This window comes from Gambusia affinis, linkage group LG05 (assembly GCF_019740435.1).
Source record: "Gambusia affinis linkage group LG05, SWU_Gaff_1.0, whole genome shotgun sequence".
NCBI lineage: Eukaryota > Metazoa > Chordata > Actinopteri > Cyprinodontiformes > Poeciliidae > Gambusia > Gambusia affinis.
In genome coordinates, this window is record NC_057872.1 from 21078870 (window position 1) to 21099705 (window position 20836).

A 20836-nucleotide genomic window follows, 5' to 3' on the forward strand; every position below is an offset into this window, starting at 1 on the left:
TGGCCGACTGAAACATGCAGTCAAACCAACGCAACACGCCCTCTTAGGCATGCACTTGTTGTTGCTGTGAAGCCATCTAACTGCTGGCGGGGAGAATGAGGCCAGACCATCCCAGCTTCAGGCTTAATTGAAAGTTTCTGTGGTCATTTATGAGCTGCCATGGTTTCATGACAATTGCAACATCAAAGCCTTTTTATAGCCTCACTATGCGATTTCCATATACGCTGGAGAAAATAAGCATAATTCTTGAAAAGTCTGGCTTGTTGTAGAAAAGAGTGTGGTTTGAATCTGACAAACTGATAAATGTTTACAACTGCAAAGAGTCTGGAAAGTCTGGAGTAAAATGTAAACAAAATCAGTTAATTATGATCAGAAGAAATACTGGTTGGTTCAGAATAGGCCTCTATAAATGCTCTTGTAGAGCAATGATACCATAATACCATGATTTTTATTGTTTAAAACAAAACTTTAAAAAGAAAATGTTCTTCTTTACTCAGTTTGTTTAAAAACAGGACCACAGCTATTATAATACTACTATAATGTCACATAATAAAATAACATTTAATAATTTTTATATTAGAAACATTATTATGCTTTTTATTCTGTTTTGATACTCATAATGTCTGAGGAAATGGGTTGAACAGTGAATAGTGAACACTTCACTGAAATGGTGAATTGTGAAACCACAATTCACTATTTCCGACAAGGAATCAGCTTTATTGGCCAGGTCTTTTCACACAAACAAGGAGTTGGACTTTGTTTACACATGCTCCCAGTTTAGACATTTGTATTCTACTTAAGCTATTAAAATTTACGTCAAGTTTATTTGCAAAGTACATGTCAGCATCCAGGGCAGCTGAAAGTTCTTTACACCATAAAAACCTTATTCAGTAGCCAATTATGAAACAGCAATAAATATTACATTGTGCCAAATGCCATCAAAATCAAGAAGATATACATATAATGGATTGATCAATGTTCCAGTTATTAATCAATCAAAGGTTAAAGGTAGGTTTTTAGCTTTGATTCAAATGAACTCAATGTTTTGACTGTTTTGTTGTTTTCTGGAAGTTTATTCCAGATGGGTGGAGCATAAAAACTGAATTCTGCTTCTCCATTTTTGGTACTGGGGATGCAAAGTAGACTAGAATCAGAAGACCAGAGGGTTCTAAAAGGTTGACACGACACCAGGTCTATAATGTATCCCAGTGCTAAGCCATTCAGGGATCTATAAACGGTCTGTTGTTTGAGCTACAGGGTGCCAGTTTAAGGATTTGGGGCAAGGTGCTGGTTCAACTGAAGCTGTCTGAATTTTTTTTTTAGGCAGACCTATAAAGACACTATTGCAGTAATCAATGAGACTAAAGATGATGGATGAGTTTCTCAAGATCTTGCTGGTACAGTAGTCATTCAATCCTGGAAATGTTCTGATTTTGCAATTGTCTTTATATGTCTCGGAAGGTTCAGGTCTGAGTTCGTCACTACAACCAGTTTTCAGGCCTAATACATAACTTCAGTTATGACACATCCTTGCATTGGCTTGTTCGAAGCAACTGTTCAGTGTTTGAATTGGTTCGTGAACACCTTTACTTAAATTTCTGAGAGAGATTTAAAATGAAAAACCAAACCATTTGCCTTTTTAAAGTAATAGAACCGCTAAAAGATCAAAAAGTCACAGAACCTTTTTACGGATTATATATATTTCACTAGAAACCATGTGGTTCAATGGTTCAAATCTGATTTCTAGATAAAGTACTATTGTTGTATTTCACAAGTAATTTTTTTTCCACTTTTATTTTCCAGAATTATGCAAAGTAAACACACCCTTTCATCCAACAATAAGTATCTAACCACATGGTTAATAGGTTTTAATTTGAACAATTCTATCAAAAATCTATTTAAATTTGTTGTGATTTACTTGGACATTTTTGTAAAGCTCTTAACAGTAACGTACCTGCCATCACACATGTATGATTTTCGATTGAAAAAGTTGGTGGGATATCATCTATCTGTACATTGCAACATTACAGAGGTGCTGCTGATAATTTCTACATCCAATGTGGTTTGTCCTGCTTTGCTAGCTTTGGCTGTTAGACTTGGGTTGACGTGCCAGTTTCTACTCACCGCCATTTATTCACACTTTCATAAAGTCACAAAAAAAATCCTTGTAACTCAAGATGTGCCTGATGGGCCTTTAATGGCATCCTGTTTTTAGGTACAAAGGTGCAATTTAGATTGTGCTCCATTGCTGACATCGCTGATGCATCTTTGCACAAGTTCTAAGTGTAGGAAGTGACAACACCAAATTGGTGTGTTCATGTGTAATAATGACCTTGCATGCTGAAACATGCTGCTCTTGTCATTATGAAGATGACTTCTTAATGGAGGCTTAAGAATAAAGTGTGGCATGACAATTCTTTGCTTCTGTTTTGGTCTAGATTAACGACCAAAATATCAGTGTTGGCGTCAGTTAGTATGAATCAGCAAAGGCAGCATAGTGAGGTGGTACAAATGAGGGATCTTAATAAAGTAAAATATCAACAAGTAGTTTATTTTACCATTTCCTTTCAGAGTGAAGCTTGTGTAAATAGATTTATACATACAGAATGATATATCTCAAGCATTTTTATCAATAAATTTCATTGCATATGCTAATAAATATCCAGTATTTGCTGTCTCTGAAAATTAGGATAGGATCTTTAATACAGATATCTGGTCCTCCTGAAAAGTATGTCCATGGTATATGCACTCGATACTGAGTTGGAGCTCCTTTTGCATGAATTACTGAATGTGACATGGAGCTGATTATCCTGTAGTTCTGCTTAAGGAAGCCACATTTGCTCTAATAGTGGTCTTTAACTCTTCTGCATTGTTGGGTCAGGTGTCATTTGAAAACAACTTGCTGTGACAAAGCAGCTTCTTTAGCCATTACTTTACTTTTTCAGTTCAATTGCTAAAATAAATTAACTTTTTATTATTAGTCAAATATATGGAGATGCAACTCTGTAGAGCATTTTCTGGCAAATTAAAACTGAATTTGATGTTCAAGGTCTGTTTTTTTTTGTTGTTTTTTTTTTTTTTAAAGGAGAATAAAACTCTGACACTTGAAAGTTAATGTATGAAAAGTTATGTAAGAAAGTTAATTTATTGCAATTGTAAGCATACCTGGATGCCTACAACCACTGTCCCTCAACAGCAAAGCATAAAATATAATGAAAGACAAAGAAAAATTAATAGAATGACAAAATATCTTGAGCAAAATTAAGTCTACTCTCAAATACACACACACTCGCACACACCTGGACTCTTTTAAACTCTAAGTGTAGTATTTAGTGTAAATAACATGACACGTTTGATGCTCGGAGAATTAATGACAACATTCAGTCTAAATAACAGAGGGGCTCATTTCCGTCTGGCCTGTTGTCTGTGGGGTGGAAGGCACCTCATCTGGCAGGGATGGCAATTAACGTGTGTGCAAATATGTGTTGTTTTTTTTGTGTGTGTTACAATAATTTAAAAAGAGCAATGTGAACAAAATTAACATTGCAAAACAGGCAGTAAATTTTTTATATGGATACTCTTAAACCTATTGTTTCTTTCTTGATAATTATTGTAATGTCTGAATACATTTTACATATGATTTTTACAATTGGGACTTCTCACGTTGGCTTACAAATAAAATCAGATTATTTTCATAAAAAAAAATCAATATTAATCTTAATCTTTTTGTTTTTTCAGACTTACTAAAAATTAAAAATGACAAATTATTTTACTGAACCTGCTTTTATTTCAGTCATCCACTCTGGAACTTGACCTGAATTCAAAGTTCAAATAAATACAAACTGTAAAATAAGATGGTAGGGATTGGGGAGGCAGACATCACTCTGAAATATGGAAACACAAGGAGTTCATTGGTTTAAGAAAAACATCCAGATTTTCTAGGAATTACATATTCAGAAACAGAAAATTCAATTATTCAATAAATCATTGCCATGCCCTTTCCATTACTTTTGCCTAAACACTTTCCCACATTTCTATAGGTCTACACATTGCCACAATTTGTTGCCACTTTCATTCTATTACCGTAGTAGTATTATGTTGGTCTCATTCCTGTTGTTGCTTGTTTACATGCATGCATTTACTTTGTTTTTCCAGTCTCTCTTCCTGCTCTAACAATGATGCCACTCTGCGATTTACAGTAAAAAAGCAGCAGGTCCAAACCCCCTTACTGTGAGAAAATAGATGTTTTTTTTAAGGAGACAGCTTTGCATTGTGTTTGCAGTGTAGTAGTTGCCACTTCTTGACTCAGTGTTACTCACCAAACCCCAATGCAAGAGTTGGCAAATAGCCTCCAGCTACCATTTCTTCGGGAAGGTGCCAACTTCAACAAGATGCCTCCCAGGTATCTTGTAATGACTTAATCAGATGAGGGGGCTGTGGTGACGGCACAAAATATGGGAATAGTGGAAACAGTTGTGAGAAGACTTGCCAAAGGCAACAGGTGATAAGCTTGTTTTGTTGGGTAAGTGGCGCTTTGCTGCGTTTACAGTAATGGCTTTGGTTGAAACATGACTGTCAGTGGAAAATATTTTTGTATTTAGTTTCCTCTGGCAAGCAGCTGAACGACCACGCATACTCTAAGCTGTGTTGTCAGGAAACTGCTGATGCATACAGCTGTTCTGGGTAGCTATAAATATGACTAAAAAATAGAAATATCAGAATAGTGGTTGATATGTAGCACACAGGCTTCTGATCAATTCCATCAAGTTCTGCAGAAGTCAAATATAGAAGTCGGTTGTAAGCCAGAAGGAAACGTGTAGGACGGTGGACCTAAGGACGAAGGCTGAGAAACACAGTTGGCTATATTTTGGAAATATAGTAAATGTGTTATTACAATTTGTAGACTTTTTAGATGTGTCAGTAAGGGAATAGTGTTTGGGGAGCAATTATTGTTTATCTTTCTGACTTTGTCACACTTCATTTCTAACCTGCTGAGTTCTTCTCGATGTCTATTTTGATTTTTCAGCTTTATTTATGAAAGTTCACAACATATCTAAATGTAGTAATTGGCCCAGTCCTGAACTCCCAAAGACGTATAAAGATAATTACAAAGTTGGTCTTCTATCACCTGAAGAACATTTAAGGGGACGTACAGCCAGTCAATAATAAGGAAAATAAATAGTGCTACTGGATTGGCTGCAAAGCAGCTGAAATGCTTACTATTTCTGTAATGCATTCAGCTTTCCAAGTTCCATTTTCTTTTGAATATTTTACATATGCTCTACAAATCCATGAACAGACATATTTTTTTGAATAGTTGTGACTTGTGTTCCTCAGATAAATCCACAAATAGGTGAATCTGTGAATACACCTATTCGCAGACAGTAATGGCATAGTTACTTTGAAAAAGTAACTTTAATCGGATTACTGACTACATGATTTGGAAAGTAACTAAGTTACATTAAAAGTAACTTTTTTAGTTACTTTCAGCAGCTGTGAAAATCACATTGAGCTTTGCCAATACTTAATTGTAAGCTATTTTATAATGGTAACATCAACAATGTGTCTCCACTTATAAGGTTGAACTGAAGATGAGATTTTTTAATGGTTATAACAGTACAAAAAAAAAAAGAAAAATGTGAGTAATTTGTGTGGTCCACTGTTGTCTGGAAAACTCTAAGAAGTATTTTAAGCTGGGGTTTTAATTTACCAACAGCTGACCTCATACTCCAGTGGATATGCTTTCGCTCACCCCTTTCTGCCTGGAATGGCACATGGGTTGACAGTGCTTTATTCCTGTCCATTATTTTACCTTCAATTAGGTAGATTGATGTCTCCCGCATCAATTAGGGCACATCTTGAGTTCCGCTGGTCTTTTCCATCAGCGAGAGCAGGTGATATCTTTTCAGCTAAATCCTAATGACACCTCACTCTCTTTGTATTGCCATGTGCTGCTGTGCCAGCTAAGGTGTCAGGCCAGCTGAAAAGAAAGTGTCTTCATCCAAACAGTATCGGGCTTCTCTCCTTGGGGATCAATAGATCTTCTTTGTATGTTGGCCAGCTCAATAATTCATGACCACCTATTTAAAAATGCAATGAAGTAGCTGTCACTTAGCACACTCTCTCTGCTCTGCCTCTGGATTGTTATCCCGCACGAAAGGCCTTGCTTCCTGTCAGTGACTCAGTCTTTCTGCGTAACCTGAGCAAGGACTTCACGCCTCCCCTGCCACCTTCCTCTTGCTGGTTCTCGCCTGGCCCTGGGGTGTGTGGTTACCATTTGGATATTTGATCTTAGGCTTTGCTGGTTTCCTTTTCTCAGCTCCATGATTAGACCCTATAGTGTGTCAAACTCCCTGTTTGACACCTGAGGTTGGGTATCGGTCTGCATCATGACTGTTTCGGAGAAAACCGTTCTTTTATTCTGCTGTAGTTCTTTGTAGGTAAAGTGAGGCAGGAGTTCTTGTAATAATAAAATTCAAAAGTTGTGATCAGATTGAGAATGTTTTGTAATTGACAAAACATTCAAGTACATCTATATGTACTGTTAACTCTTATTTATATGAAGACTGTAGCTCCTTACTTTAGGTATGAATTAATCAAATCTAAGGCCTTGATCAAGAGTGTTTTAAAGCGTTTTAAAATGACGAACATATTAAAACATTGTCAACCTGAACAATCAAATTTTATTTAACTTAAAATATTTTATGAAACCTAGATCTCTTTAGGTTCATTTATTAAAATGTTTACTTTTTACCTTTTAGAAGAATAAATTATTTATGTTGAATTCTTAACTTCAACTGTATTACACCGTACAAAAATGGCATGGTTGAACATAACATTTTATTTTAAATAATTAGAATGTTAGTTTTGACTAATTTGTAACATCTGGTTTAGAGATAAAATCTTTCTAATTGATCTTGCATCAACACACCTGCCACCTGTCACAAGCTCTTGGATGGTCTCCAGCCCATGAGCACTTTTTTAATGATGTCAGAACGTGGGTCACTCGGTAACAACCACTAAATCATTCACCTGCGCTTTAAGTAACTGACATTGACAAAGTGCTCTGCTGCTGACGTGCTGGAATCGATTTAAAGAAAGACGTAAATCTCAAAGGATGCCTAAAAAGGACATACCTGGAAGACTTTTCACCGGATTGTCTTGCTGTGATGTTTGCTTCTAGTATGTTTACAAAAATTTCACATATCTGAGATTATTTTGAGAAATTTAAACTCGCCAAGTGTAAATTTACAGACCCATTCAATATATTAGAATATATTTAAAAACCCATTTAATAATAATAAAAACATGACATTTAAGATGAGCATCAGAACAGATCAATAAAAAAAACACATTTTTAAAGCAGAAATGTGGCTTAAAGAAAAAGATGAGAGCTTAAAAGTTATCGTTGGAGCCATTGAGCCATTGGAGCCATTTTGTGAAATAAACCTGTTCCCAGTCAAGTCCATCCAGTCAAGTGGCCAGCCAACCAGCTATCCTGGTCTTTGGAGGGTCACAACGAGTTGCGGTAAGGGGGCAGCTAAGAGCAGAAATCCAGGAAAGAGACAGAAAAAACAACTGATGCATCACTGGATACCAGTGATCATTTCTGAAGTAATTACACCAGGGGTTATTTGGCAATGTATTGCATAATTATTTGTAAGAAATTGTAGTTTACTCTACAAATTGAACAATAATCTTGATCTTTTATTACTAATGTGTTTTAGAGATGCACAATGTACCAAATCACAATCTTTATTGCAGTGTTACAATTGCACAGCACTGTTTGGATGCATTATTTGTAGTCTTCTTTGGTATCAGGCTTTCTTGGTCTGAATATCAATACTATATTTGGCCCCAGTTCTCGTGATGATCGGATCTGTTTTACATCTTCAGTAGTTGAGATGCGAAAGTTTTCTGGGAGTGATGGGAAGTCTCAGTATAATGGCAAAGAAATGTGTCTGGAAAATGTGGGTCAAAAATGCTAAATATTGTTTTACACAATAGTATTTCCAAATAAATATTTTTTGGGATATTATGGAACCCTATGTAATATGAATTAAGTTCTGGTTAGTAAAGAATAAAAAAAGATCTCACAGACCACCAGTGTTCTGAAGACTTTCACTACTACACATTTATTTAAGATCTTAAACTTCTCTGAAATGGTTGACTAAACAAATTAACCACTTCCAATTTATTTTGTTTTTTTTAGTTTTCCACCAAAGCCTTTTAGGCTCCACTCTATAAAAGTAGGACTTTACGTAGTAACGATTTTTTCCCCCAGTTCAATTCAGAGATCATACCAGTTTTTACTTGAAGAATTATCAAAGCATAAGTTCTTGAGTCAAGCTCTCACAACTGTGGACATGCTTATCTGGCGTCTGTTGGTAATTTTACAGGGTTTCTTTCACATCCAAGTCATGGAATGTTGTGGTGACTCGGTTGAGTCAAAAACAGTGGAACGCTGTATTCCTGAGAATATTTCAAAGCTGTTTATGTTTTCTGTCATGATTTACTCTGTGTACATTTAGCCGTTGCTGCTTCCCAGAGCATTGTGTTTTGTTGTCAGAAGTAGGAAAGGCTTTACTTCCTGGATCACTTGACAAGTAACTTAGGGAGGCTATGGCCACAGTTTAAAGAGTCGTCATAGTGAGAACATATATCATTCTGTAAGTATATACAATGTCAGAGAAGGAAAGATTACACTGACAGAACAGATGTGATCCAAGATTTAGCTTTTTATAATATTTCAGTTAGAAAATTATTTCTAATAGTTCCTTATGTCACTCATCGAAGAGGAGCTAAACTGTACGGATGATTTCAAGGAATTTAGACCTGTAGGTCACATTGTGAATGACAGTAAATAGATGTGTTTAAACCTTAAGAGAATTTGTGGCTTTGTCTTTTATGGACTGATTAAGAATGTCACATTCACTATACTGTTCTTTCCTTCTAAAAAGCTTTGAGTGCCAGACGAGCTTTTAGTCTCAGTAGGAATCTATTTATCTTCTTCCTACAAGCTAAAGTACCAGATAATGTGATCCAGACTGATTCTGAAAAATAAAACATATTGGCGTCACTTGTAACATCTGTGAAATCAACGTAGATTGCTTCATATTACATTCTAAACATTGAGGCTCATCAAACCACCATTTCACCAGGTTCTCATTCACGACATCTTGCGTGCATCCTGTTGTGGATTCTTTCACTCCCTGCCCTTCTAACCTCTATTAATCACATCAGAAATTTCCCACAGTGTTTTACAGAAAGCCAGTGCTTTTACTGGATATTTAGTTTTTGCCCCAAAGTTGCCTAAATCAAATTTATATGTTGGCTGAGGGGAAAATGCTTTAGTTAGATGTAGTTTTTTTACATGGACCTTTAGCATCAATATGTGAAATTAAATGCTACATAATCATAGTAATTATGCCCCTTGAATCACAAACTAAAACCTTTTTGTATTTTATTTGAAATTGTTACACCAATACAAGCTAACACATACATCTAGTATTCTTTGAAGACTAGATGTTTTTAGAGAACGAAAGTTACTACCGTAACTACGGTTCTATGAATCCCGGATGACCTCCAGAGGCGGTGCTTGTAGCACCGCCTCTGGAGGTCAGTAGGGATGAAATAGAACATTCATCAACTGATGACAACAGAGACCAGAGAAAACACTGGTGAACACATAAGTATCAAAAAAAATTTTTTTGAAAGCATACATAGTGTACAATTAAATATATTATATTAATATATTTTTTTTATTTTTTTTAATTTTTTTTGCACATAACTAGAGGCAGACAGAATTGTGAAGTTAGAATAGATAATCCTTTATTATCCCACACCTAAGAAATTCTGGTGTGCCGGAAGTTGAAGGTAAATAAAAGTACCGGTATGCATATTCAAAGACAAAGAAGATATACCGGTATGTAAAATAAGAATAAGAAACTGAGAAATGGCAAATTTACAACATAAGAAAAATACGCAGTTATTAAAAATGGTATATTATGTTAAAAAGAACTGTGCAACTTAGTGGGCTAATTTAAAAGAAAAAATCTGAATAATTTTGCATGTCCATAAAAAATCAATCAAATCAAATTAATTTGCTGTGCTTTAATTGCAGACGCTGAGCGACAGGCCATTCATCCAGAAACTGTTTCGCCCCGTTTCGCCCGACTGCAATGCACACACACTTGGCGACCTGCTGAAGGAGATGTATCCAGATGCTTTGACAAATGATGGTAAGCAATCAAGCAGCGATTTCAAGCATTACCAGCTAACCGCTATGTACAGACAAATTTTTGTTTGATTTTTTTTTTATAAATATAAGCGGTGTTAAAGAAAAGAAAAAGGAAAGGACTCTCCTCAAGGTTACTTAATTTTTGAGATCTAAATTTTCTGATAAAACTGCTAGAGTACAAAGATGAGGGTTATAGCGTTTGGATTGAATAAAGATGTGGGCAAACGTAATAAAAGTGAAAGGAGGGAATGAGAGGAAAGCTTAGATATGCATAAACAACTCACTCAACATTCAGAGTCAGAGTGTTAAGTTTGATGTGGATGAAAATCTGACAATAACTTCCCTGAAAATATGAAAGCAATGTGGAGTCAAGTACAACACATTCCTCTTTATCGCCACCTAAAACTGAAATTTTTTTTAGAATTGTGTGTATCTTTTCAGTTGGTTCATAATGACTGCTTTGTTTTGTCCGATATGCTGCTGGGGTGCACCAATATATTAAATTTGCATGTCAATAACGAGTTCAAGAGTCAAGTTTCATGATACCATGATATTGTTATTGAATAATCTGAGCAAATATGAATGCATCACATTTTCCTCACCGTTATCTCATTCTCTTTGAGCTTTAGCACACTGGTTTATACAATTTATTTCAGGTGCAAACATAAAGCAGACCATCCAACTGCTGTAATACGTTGTTGGAAACCAGAGTTCGACTGCATAGCACATTAAATATAGGGAGTCATACTAAAACTACTTTCCTTTCCACCTCAATCTTACATTTATTTTGCCAGATGAGGTCACACAACAGAGGGTAGATACTGCTCTGAGAGAGACGTAACCTGTAAAAGAAATATGGTGGTGTATTAATGTCGCATGCTTTGTAATCTCATGAAACCCTTTTAATATGTAGCATAAAAAAATTAAGTTCTAACACGTAGGCTTGTCATGATAACATGTTTTGCTGAAAGATTAACTGTTTGAGAAATAATTTTGAAATATAATACTATGATAATAGTAATGCAAGTTCCCTCTTTTTTTTTCCAATTTTGGTTCAACTTGTTTTTCCCAAATAAACTATCCAGGTTTTAAAATAAAATAAAAAGTTTTAAATCTAGTTATTAAAACAGTAGACAGTTACCCTGAGTGATTAGAATACATTTGTTTTTACTGTAATTTTATTGACCTGCGTAAAACACACAAATGGTAGTAATTGAACCGTACCTGTTGTTTCCTGGTTTCTAATTATATTCGGACAGCAGATGGAGCTTTTAAGTTCTGTGGGTTTGTGGTGTACCTTGGAGTTGCAGCTGTAAGGGAGGAGAGCTAATGATGAAAGAAGAGATGAGAGGAAAGGGATAGAGAAAGGCCAAACAGCAGTCAAAACAGAGAGTGTCTGCAAAAGAAGAGAGGGGAAGTAGATAAAGAGACAATAGTATGTTGGGAGTACAGACCCGCAGGAGACTCACCTGCACAGAGGCGACAACCATTAACACCGCCTTCTCTTGTCTGTCTGCCTACCTGTCTGTCTAATAGCCACTGTCTTTGTGTCTCCATCCAGCATCTCTTTGCTCATTTTTCACACTCACTTTCATATCCAGAACTAAAAAACTTGGCCGGATTGAAAATATTTTACTCGGTTATATCAGCTTTTCATCACCAGAAAATATTTTATTTAGTTAAATATGGCAATAATACCTACACAGTAGATTTTGTAGAAGTAAGAGGTGTGTGGCTCAGTTGGTAGAGCAGTTGGACTTATCAATGAAGCCGTCTTGTTGTCAGTTCTCAGATTACATGTGAGATTACTGTTGAATGAAAGGCCACCAGTTCCAAAAGCACTCCTTAAAAACGGCAAGAAAATGTGTTTTGAGCTTGTGTCACTAAAAACATTGTGTCCTATGTTGCTACATATCTAATGGTCACCTTCATGGTTCATTGCTCACTTACGTTTGATTGATTTTTATTTATTTAGTTATTTTTGTAATTAAATGGGACAGCACCTATTAATGAACGCATAATGTTGCAATTGTTGTATCATAGTGCTTGACACCAAGCACCTTGAGCCTTTGAATACCCCAAAGTTATTGGTGTACAGATGAAACCCTCTATAATCTTTTCAATTTTCTTTGTAATCAAGTTACATCCTTTGCCATGCTAGAGTGGAGTTCAGATCCTAGAGTCACCGGAGAGTTTGGTAATCAGGATTATTGATGATTTTGTTATTGACGTCACAGAAGAATATATCAGTTGCAGGTTTTTGTGTTAAGTGATTTGTTCACAGTTTTTCCTTGTAGATTTTGTAGTAAACCTGTAGTCGAGTGTTCCACCATTTGGATAATTGCTACTTTCACTTCTTACTATTGAACCACTTTTCCACGGAGGCATCATCCTAACAGACACAACATTCACTTTATTGGGAGCAGTGGAATCAATAAAATCTGACATTTTAAAATGGAAGTTATCTACCAACTCATCTGCAGAGTGGCATGCTGAAAGGTAGGCATGCTGTGCCTAGCCTTGATTGACGGTTTCATAGACCGTACTTGCACTGGCATTTGTAAATTCAGGCCGGATTAACAGCCCCCAGTTTCCATTGCGAAAAGGATTTACAAATGGGGATTTCTGTTTGCAACACTGTTTATAAACACAGAAACTAAGTTAAGGACGAAACTAAATATTATACAACCAATATTAATGTATTTGTTTCCATGGATGTCATTGTTTGGCTCTGTGGGAACAGTGTGGATGCTTGCATTTTTAGATAAAAGACTAAATTACACAGGTTGTTGTGTAAAGATCCTAATTTGTTTTGTTTTTTTTAGTATTTACTTCAAGATCCTTTGTGAAACAGATACAACACTAGAATTTATCTCCTCATAACATATTTGAATGGTTTCATAGAAACAAGTGTTTTTGTTGTTGTTTTTTTTTTCTGCAACTAAAGTGTTTTTATTGTACATTGCTTAGGCTTAAATTCCGGTCTGTAGTAAAAGCTGTTTAGTTTAGGCTTTAGGCAACAAACCATTCAGCCAATGCTTGAGATGGTCTCTAAACAGTAACATCTGCTGAACACTATGATCTTCTTGAAGGATATTTTTAACCATGTGATGGATAGTTTTACAGCCCCTGATTTGTTTCAGTCCTGTTACTCTTTATACATTTAATTGGTACTGAATTGCTAAATGTTTATCTAGCGTGAATATTTCCTGGAAAGAAAAATAGCATCTTACTATTTTTTTTCTACTTGTTTTTTTTTTTTTTTAACCTCGATCTAACTTGTTTTTCTTCTTTGATCCCACACCTCTGTCTCAGGTGTAGTCTTCAACATCTTCTGTCTGCTGTGGATGCCTTTTATGTCTTTGAGTTTAAATCTCAGCTTTTCTTTTCTCTCCTCCCTTCAGAGGAGTCTGCCAGCCTACCTGGTTGATCAAGGTGAAAGTGGCCCTTTTGTCTAAAGACGTTTGTTTGGTTTCCTCCTCTTCCTCGGGTGGTAGATAGGTTGGATGATAGCCAAGGATTATGGTGGCGTGTTTAGATTAGAGAACCCAGAGAAGTGTGTTCAGAGACTTTGTAGAGCGGTGGCGTTTTGAGGGAGTGGTTAGCAGGTATTGTTCACAAGTTCAGAGAACTTTTTTTTTTTTTTTTTTTTTATCTCCGTGACCCTAACGTATAACAATCTGGGGTGCTCTCCATCTCTGTGATCTTTCAAACATGAAATAACAACCCTTTCTTTCAAACATGCTCCCTCCCTGTTATGTCTGAGAGAGGATTTCTATTGACCCCTCTGGTACCCAGAAACCAGTTGCAGCAAACAAATAGGGGTGGCTTGCATTAAGAGCTGAAACGACAGGGGATTCCCAAATCTTTTGAAAGCCATGGACAAAAGTCTGTGTTGCCATGAGGCTACCCCCGCGCCGCTTGAACCAAACTCAAAACATTGCGTTCCTGTAAGCAGTGGTCAGCTCTGACGTATGTTCATACTGTCTCATGTATTTTGTTTTTCTGAATGCAGGTGTGTTATTGAGCAAGATTTTGGCAGAACATTTTGTGTTTCCTGCAAAAATCAGTCTACAGGGCAGTACTTCCCACATGTTAAATGTCTGACAGGTAATTCTCGTAAGCAAGGTGTCTGTTTACTTTAAAGGTTTTTTTTTTTTTTTTTTTTTTTTTTTTTTTTTGAGTTGTGCCTAGTCTTGAAAAACCCTGTATTGATATCTGTCCGTGAATAAGCAAAGGAAACCCCCACATTATCATAATCCCCCCAAAACTCCACCCTGACCCCTCCCTTTCAGCTGGGTGACAAATCCACACCGTTTCCCACCCACGTTCCTCCACCTCATTCCCATGTGTGGCACTGCCCACACATGAATCTCATGCCCCTTCACAGAGCCTGCCTTAGCAGCCAATACAGCTGTGCTTATCAAACACTGTCTCAATTCAGAGGCTGCAGGGGGAAGTGCAGGTTTCAGTGGCTGTTTTGATACAGATGATAGTGGGTTATGGTTCGTAGGTGGAGGCGTTTGAGATGTGCGACAGGGGAATTCAGAATGGCTCGAAAGCCTGCTCGATGACGCTATCTATTGTTGACTGAGATGAACTCTGCTTTAATCTTTCTGCTTTCTAACTCTAGTCACAACAGAGTGGCTAAAAAAATAAAACGATTAGACTATTGGAAAGACATCAAAATACCTTCAAGACTGAGAAACCCTTCATAAAAACATAACCTATATGTATAAGAGAGAACATAGCCTATACCGGTACTTATTAGTTTAGTGAAATTTTTAGAAATATTCTTTTGTGGCAAGTTCGTGTGAAAATGTTATGGATCTGAATCCTCTATTTTCTCCATTATTTGCAGATTTGTTTTTATTGTCACTGCCAGCCAAATTTGAATTTTTTTGCCTTTTAAAGATTTGTTTGAAATGATTTAGCCAGATGTGAAAATATATTTGCCCCCCTTTTTAAATTTACCTTACTTTTTTTGGTTCAATTTTACAACTTACTGCCAGACCTGTTTATTGTCATTACTTCAGAAAGAAGTAATGACCTAAATAGATCCAATTATGTAAAGTAGTCTAAACCAGAGTTCCAGTGTTTCCCATTCCTGGCCCTTAAGGCACACTGCCCTGTGTGTTTTAGGTAATTCCCTGCTGTAGGCTACCTTATGTCATTTGATAGCTGATTAACAAGCTTTTTTTGAACTGCAATAACCTGAATCATAGGTTTTTAAAGCAGGGAAACATATAAAATACTGGTCTTAAAGATCTTGTAAAGCAAAACATTAGGCCTAGAGCTAAAAATATTCCAGAACAGATAAGAAGTAAAGTCGTTGACATACATCAGTCTGTAAAAGGTTGCACAACCATTTCTGAGACTTTGGGACCAAAGTGTGAGCCTTACCAGGAATTGTTTATCAATTGCTTGGAAAGAGAAGTAGTGACTTGTACATAAGGTTACAAAAGGATCTAAAGCACTGCATGCCTCATTGCCTCACTTGATGTTGGTTCATAACTCAACAAAAAAAAGGCACTGAGCAAAATGCCATCTATGGGTGAGTCCCGAATAGAAAACCACTGCTGACCAAAAGGCGCACAAAAGTCTATTTCATGTCTTCCAAAGAAATGTCTTTATGATTCCCATGACTTTTGTCAAGATATTCTGTGGACCGATGAGACAAAAGTGGAGCTTTTTGGAATGTGTATATTACATCAGGTATAAAACTAGTACAGCATGTCAGAACAAGACATGCTGCACTGGAGCATGGTGGTGGAGCTTTGATGGTCTTGGGCTGCAATGCTCTTCAAGAACTGGAGGGTTTGCTGTAATTGCCTTTCCACCCTCCAAAGGAAAAAAAAACCCACAAGATTAAATTTTAGAGTTACCTAGTCAGAAGTCTATGCTTTTTTTTTTTGACATAATAAATGCAATCTTATATTTTAAATTGCTTTTGTAGTTACTCTGATTATCACTCTGTGGTATATAGAAAATGTGTGTCAAAACAAAGCAAAGAACAGTAAAAGTCTTTTGGGGAGGAAATACATTTTCATATATTGCACTCCATCAATAGTATGTTTACTTATTCAGTCGTTGAAGGGGAAAAAATAGCATGCTCTTGCTTCTTGCAGCATCATAAATGTGTGTTTATAAACCCATTTGTTAGTGGATTCTTATGTCAGCCTGTGAGTCCGAACTGCTGCCAGTTATACGGTCAGACAAAGTTTGGTGAAAACTTGCGGTCTTTGTAAATGACATTTGGCTGTGCTTAGCTGAAAGAACATGTCGTCTTGGCCAACAGTAGAGTACCACTTAACCACAGGGTGTGTGTATGTGTCAGCTAAAAGCCATTTTCTTATACATAGGCATCTTTCCATTGAAATACTGTTATCAATAATGTTGTGGCTTGGAGGAAGCCCACTAATTACATTACAACTGCTGTAGCCTTCTTTTTCAGCTTTATTAAAACCTTGTGCTAATTTTTGGCCTATTTTGCTCTGCCTTACTGAAGTTCTGGTGGACTTGACTGACTGAAAGTAATATTTACTTGTAGGACTTCTTGTTTGTCCAAATACTGAACATGCAGAATCAGAGTTTTAAGTTTTTCAAGATTTCTTTTCAGAGTTTATTCCTGGCAAGTGATGCAAGTGATGATAACCAATTGACGGTACCTTTGAAAGAGTGTATTGTAGTTCACAAAACAATAGGAAACCTTGTGTATCATTGGTTCCTCTTATGTGTTCTTTTTTAACAAGGTTTCATAAGCCTGGTAAACTGTTTGGTTTATTTGTAATAGAAGATACATTATCTATAGCATAATGAAAACTTATTTTTAAAAAAAGTTGTTCTCAAAAGAGTAAGGATATTTGTAATAAACAAAACAAGTAAATAGGTTTATAATCCAAAACAATGCAGAATGGTTTAAATATGGACTTAAATGTATATTTAGTATAGAAATACTTTTTTAAATGGATTCAAACAAAGTTTTTCTCATTGTTAATGCCCCCTTCAGAGATTCCCAGAAAACGGTTATCAAACTGGGAAAACACCAGATTTTTAACATTCCTCACTATTGTATTGTGTCATGTTAACCTCATGGTTACATCTGCACTTTTTGACAGCATGAGGGGAAATTAAAGCCTCTGTATTTACTGTAATCACAGGCAATTTTTTTCTGCCCTTTAATGTAACACAAAGTAAGACTTGTTTTCCTGTTTACGTTATGATCTCAGTTCTACACATGAGTTATTAGCTGTCACTCTGAAGGAATTTCAACTTTTTTTCCAACATGTTTTGTTTACAGTCTGAGGTGATATTCGACTAGTAGCTCCTGAAGTGTTTCAAATATACTAATTACAAGCAATTTGACCATCGTATTCCTTACAGTCACTTGTCACTGTTGTGTAAATGTGACAACAGAAGTCTGAAATTTACTGCGCATCAACAGTAACATGCAGTAATGTGTATTTTTGACAAGCTTGTCAAAAATACTCAACATTCAATGCAATCCTTTCACTAAGTTTTGTGTTTATTTCCTCAATATTTAACTCAGGCAATATATAAAAGATTTTGAAATGCACTATCAGCGATTTTTGAGACTGATTTTAAATTTCAAAAATCTAACATTTTAGCTGCTCTTGGTGTCTCTTAAACAACTAAATTATAGCAAATGGCATTCAGGATGTTTTTTGTACTTGCAAAAAGAATTAAAAAATGTATCTGTCTTCACAATAGCCTGTTCAGTCACTGTTCAAATCAAACAAATTGACCTGAGGCATGCAGAAAGACATAGGTTCTTTTTTTTTATTTGTTTGTTTTTTTGGAAATGTACATTTCTGACAGACATTGTACTGAATGCTTCAACAAAATCACTTTTGAAGACATCTGCAACACCAAAACTTTTGATAGTAATTTGTTTTAAACATATTTGAAAGGTTGATCTAATGGGATTTTGCAGAGTTTGGGACAATTACAGGATCAAAAGTTGGATAAGAAGTTAAATTTTTCAACTGGTGCAAATATTTTTGCAAAGATCAATATGTTTTTGGGTTGAGAAAGTTGCTGTTTGCAAATTTCCTTTAGATTTAGTTGATCAGTTATTTAAATATTCACATTTTATGCTGAGTTAAACTCATAGGCCCAGATTTTTTACTTGACCTGAACCTTCAGAGCCACATGAAGACAATTTCAAAGTTGGCCTACTATCACCTGAAGAACGTTTCTAGGATTAGGGGACTGATGTCTCAAGATCAAGAGAAACTCATCCATGCATCAATTACTGCAACAGCGGCTTCACAGGTCTGCCTAAAAAAAGACAGCTGCAGCTGATCCAGAACGCTACTGCTTGTGTTTTCACCAAAACCAGGAAGTTGGAGCACATAACACCAGTTTTAAAGTCACCACACTGGCTCCCGGTAGCTCAGAGAATAAACTCTAAAATACTGTTGCTAGTTTAGAGGTCACCAAATGACTTAGCACCACAATATATTAAGCGTTTGCTGTCATAGAAACCTTCCAAACCTCTTAGGTCTTCTGGTCTGCATCCCCAGAACCAAACATGGAGAAGCAGCATTCAGCTTCTATGCACCAGAAATCTGTAACAAACTACCAGAAAACTGACAAACAGCCAAAACATTAATTTAGACTAAAAACCTACCTGTTTAAGTAGCTTTTGGAACATCATCATGAAACATTAATCAATCATTAATCTGATGTGTAATGATGACAAAATGTAATGTTGACTTTGTGTTCTATGACTTCATTTTTGTGTTTTTATTATGTAAAGCACTTTGAAATGCATTGTTGTTGAAAGGTTCAATACAAATAAAATTTGATTTGATTTGATAGTGGTAATGGTGCGACCTTCTTGGCTGCTTGACTGAAAACATTCTTCAGTTGCAAAGTTACAAATATTTAGATTCATGACTGAACACGTCTCAACTGTTCTGATGGCGCAGGCATTAATTTTGCAATCTGGAACTTAGATGAATCTTTTTTTTTTTTTTTCCGGCATTTTTCTCATGTTTCAAGAACAGTCTGAACTGGTTTTACTGTGAGTGAGTATGGAGGTGGTTATTGGGATGACCTGTGGGAATACATATTTGACTGAAAATGTTGTGTGAGATGTTGTGGGTGTTGCACACTGTAGATTTCCCCCCGTTTCTCATAGTGAGACTGTAATACACCTGCCCCACCTACATCTAGTCAAAGCCTGAATGTAAGTGAAGAGTATGAAACGCCTGCCAGAAAGGCGGTGTGTGTGTGTGTGTGAACCAGAGAAAGTGTCTTCTCACCTTTTATCGGTGAAGCAGATCACACCTTTTACTTTCTGTGCTTTCTGTCCTCCTTCACTCCACAGTGTCTCAGGATTTTGCTCATTTTACAAGCTTTCCTTTCCCTTAATGAGCTAATTTTTATTTATTTCCTGTTCTTTTCAAGTCGACAAAGTTTTTCAGTAACATTAGCCCACTTAAAAACTGTATTTTACTCGTATATGTGAATAAGTAGAATACTTATTAACACAATTGATCTAAATTACACTTGTAATTTAGATCAAATTTGAACAGTATTTTCATCCGAGTCACTTTTAGTCAGATCACAGGGTAACGCAGAAACACACAGTACAAACAACCATGCGCACAAACACCCATACTCACACTCATAATGGTAGATTAAATAGCTCAGTTAATGTAACAGTCATATTTTTTTTGTTTGTTTTCTATTTACTGTGGGAAGAGGTCAGAGTACACATTCATGGAGAGAACATTAGAACTTCATACAGAAAGACTTCTGGCTGAGATTTGAACCCAAAAGCCTTTTGGATTCACCTTTTGCTGCGAGGCAAAGAATCTACCAGCTGTGGCACCTTGCAGCCTAAAATGAGCTAATATAACTCAATAGATCCTTTATTATTTTTCATGCTTGTATTCTGATTTCACAAGTGCTTTATATTTTCAAGTATCCAAGTTTTATGTGTTGCTGCTACAAAGGGTTTCATAGAGCAAAAAGCGAGCAGTTCTGACAGGGAAAAATTTTAACTTGACTGTCGTTGAAAGAAATTACTGCAGCCATTGTTTTCACTAGGATTGTCATCATGCAGACACAAAATCAAATCCATAATTTTGCTATACCATACTAGTTGTAATTTACAATTTTGCTGAAAATATTTGTTCCAAATAAGATTTTACAGTTCTCAATGAGTTTTACTGTTGGCACATTCCTCCATCCACACTGTACCACCTTTTTGTTTTGCAACATCTTTATGGTTGCAGCTGGGTGGTTAGCGTCTTGCCACTGCCACCAACTGCTCAACTCTTGTCTGCATGATTTTTTTTTTTTTTTTGTTTAGGCATGCTGCAGAAATAATTTCTTTAATTTAAAGAATTGAATTATTTTCTTCATGCATATCCTGCTTTCAGCAAATCCTTTTTTACTTGTACTGCTAAGCCTCTGATTTATCAAAATTGATAAAGGATGGGAAAATCAGCTACCTTTATTATGTTATGTTATTAACATAGCAAATTCTGCATAAGACATAGTGTTTCATTTCATTAGCATAAGTTTAGTATTTCTTAATTTACCCTCTTTCCATTGCATATG

At 36.0% G+C, this 20836-nt stretch overlaps 1 protein-coding gene across 5 annotated transcripts in view; it reads left to right on the plus strand.

The window, feature by feature from the left end:
* atg5 (ATG5 autophagy related 5 homolog (S. cerevisiae)) overlaps positions 1-20836 on the plus strand; it is a 37143-nt gene that overhangs the window by 9154 nt on the left and 7153 nt on the right. For all 5 annotated transcript variants that reach the window (XM_044116594.1, XM_044116592.1, XM_044116591.1 and 2 more), the window contains one exon: positions 10124-10241. In XM_044116594.1, the coding sequence (XP_043972529.1) occupies positions 10124-10241 (118 nt within the window). The remainder of the gene's footprint in view (positions 1-10123; positions 10242-20836) is intronic.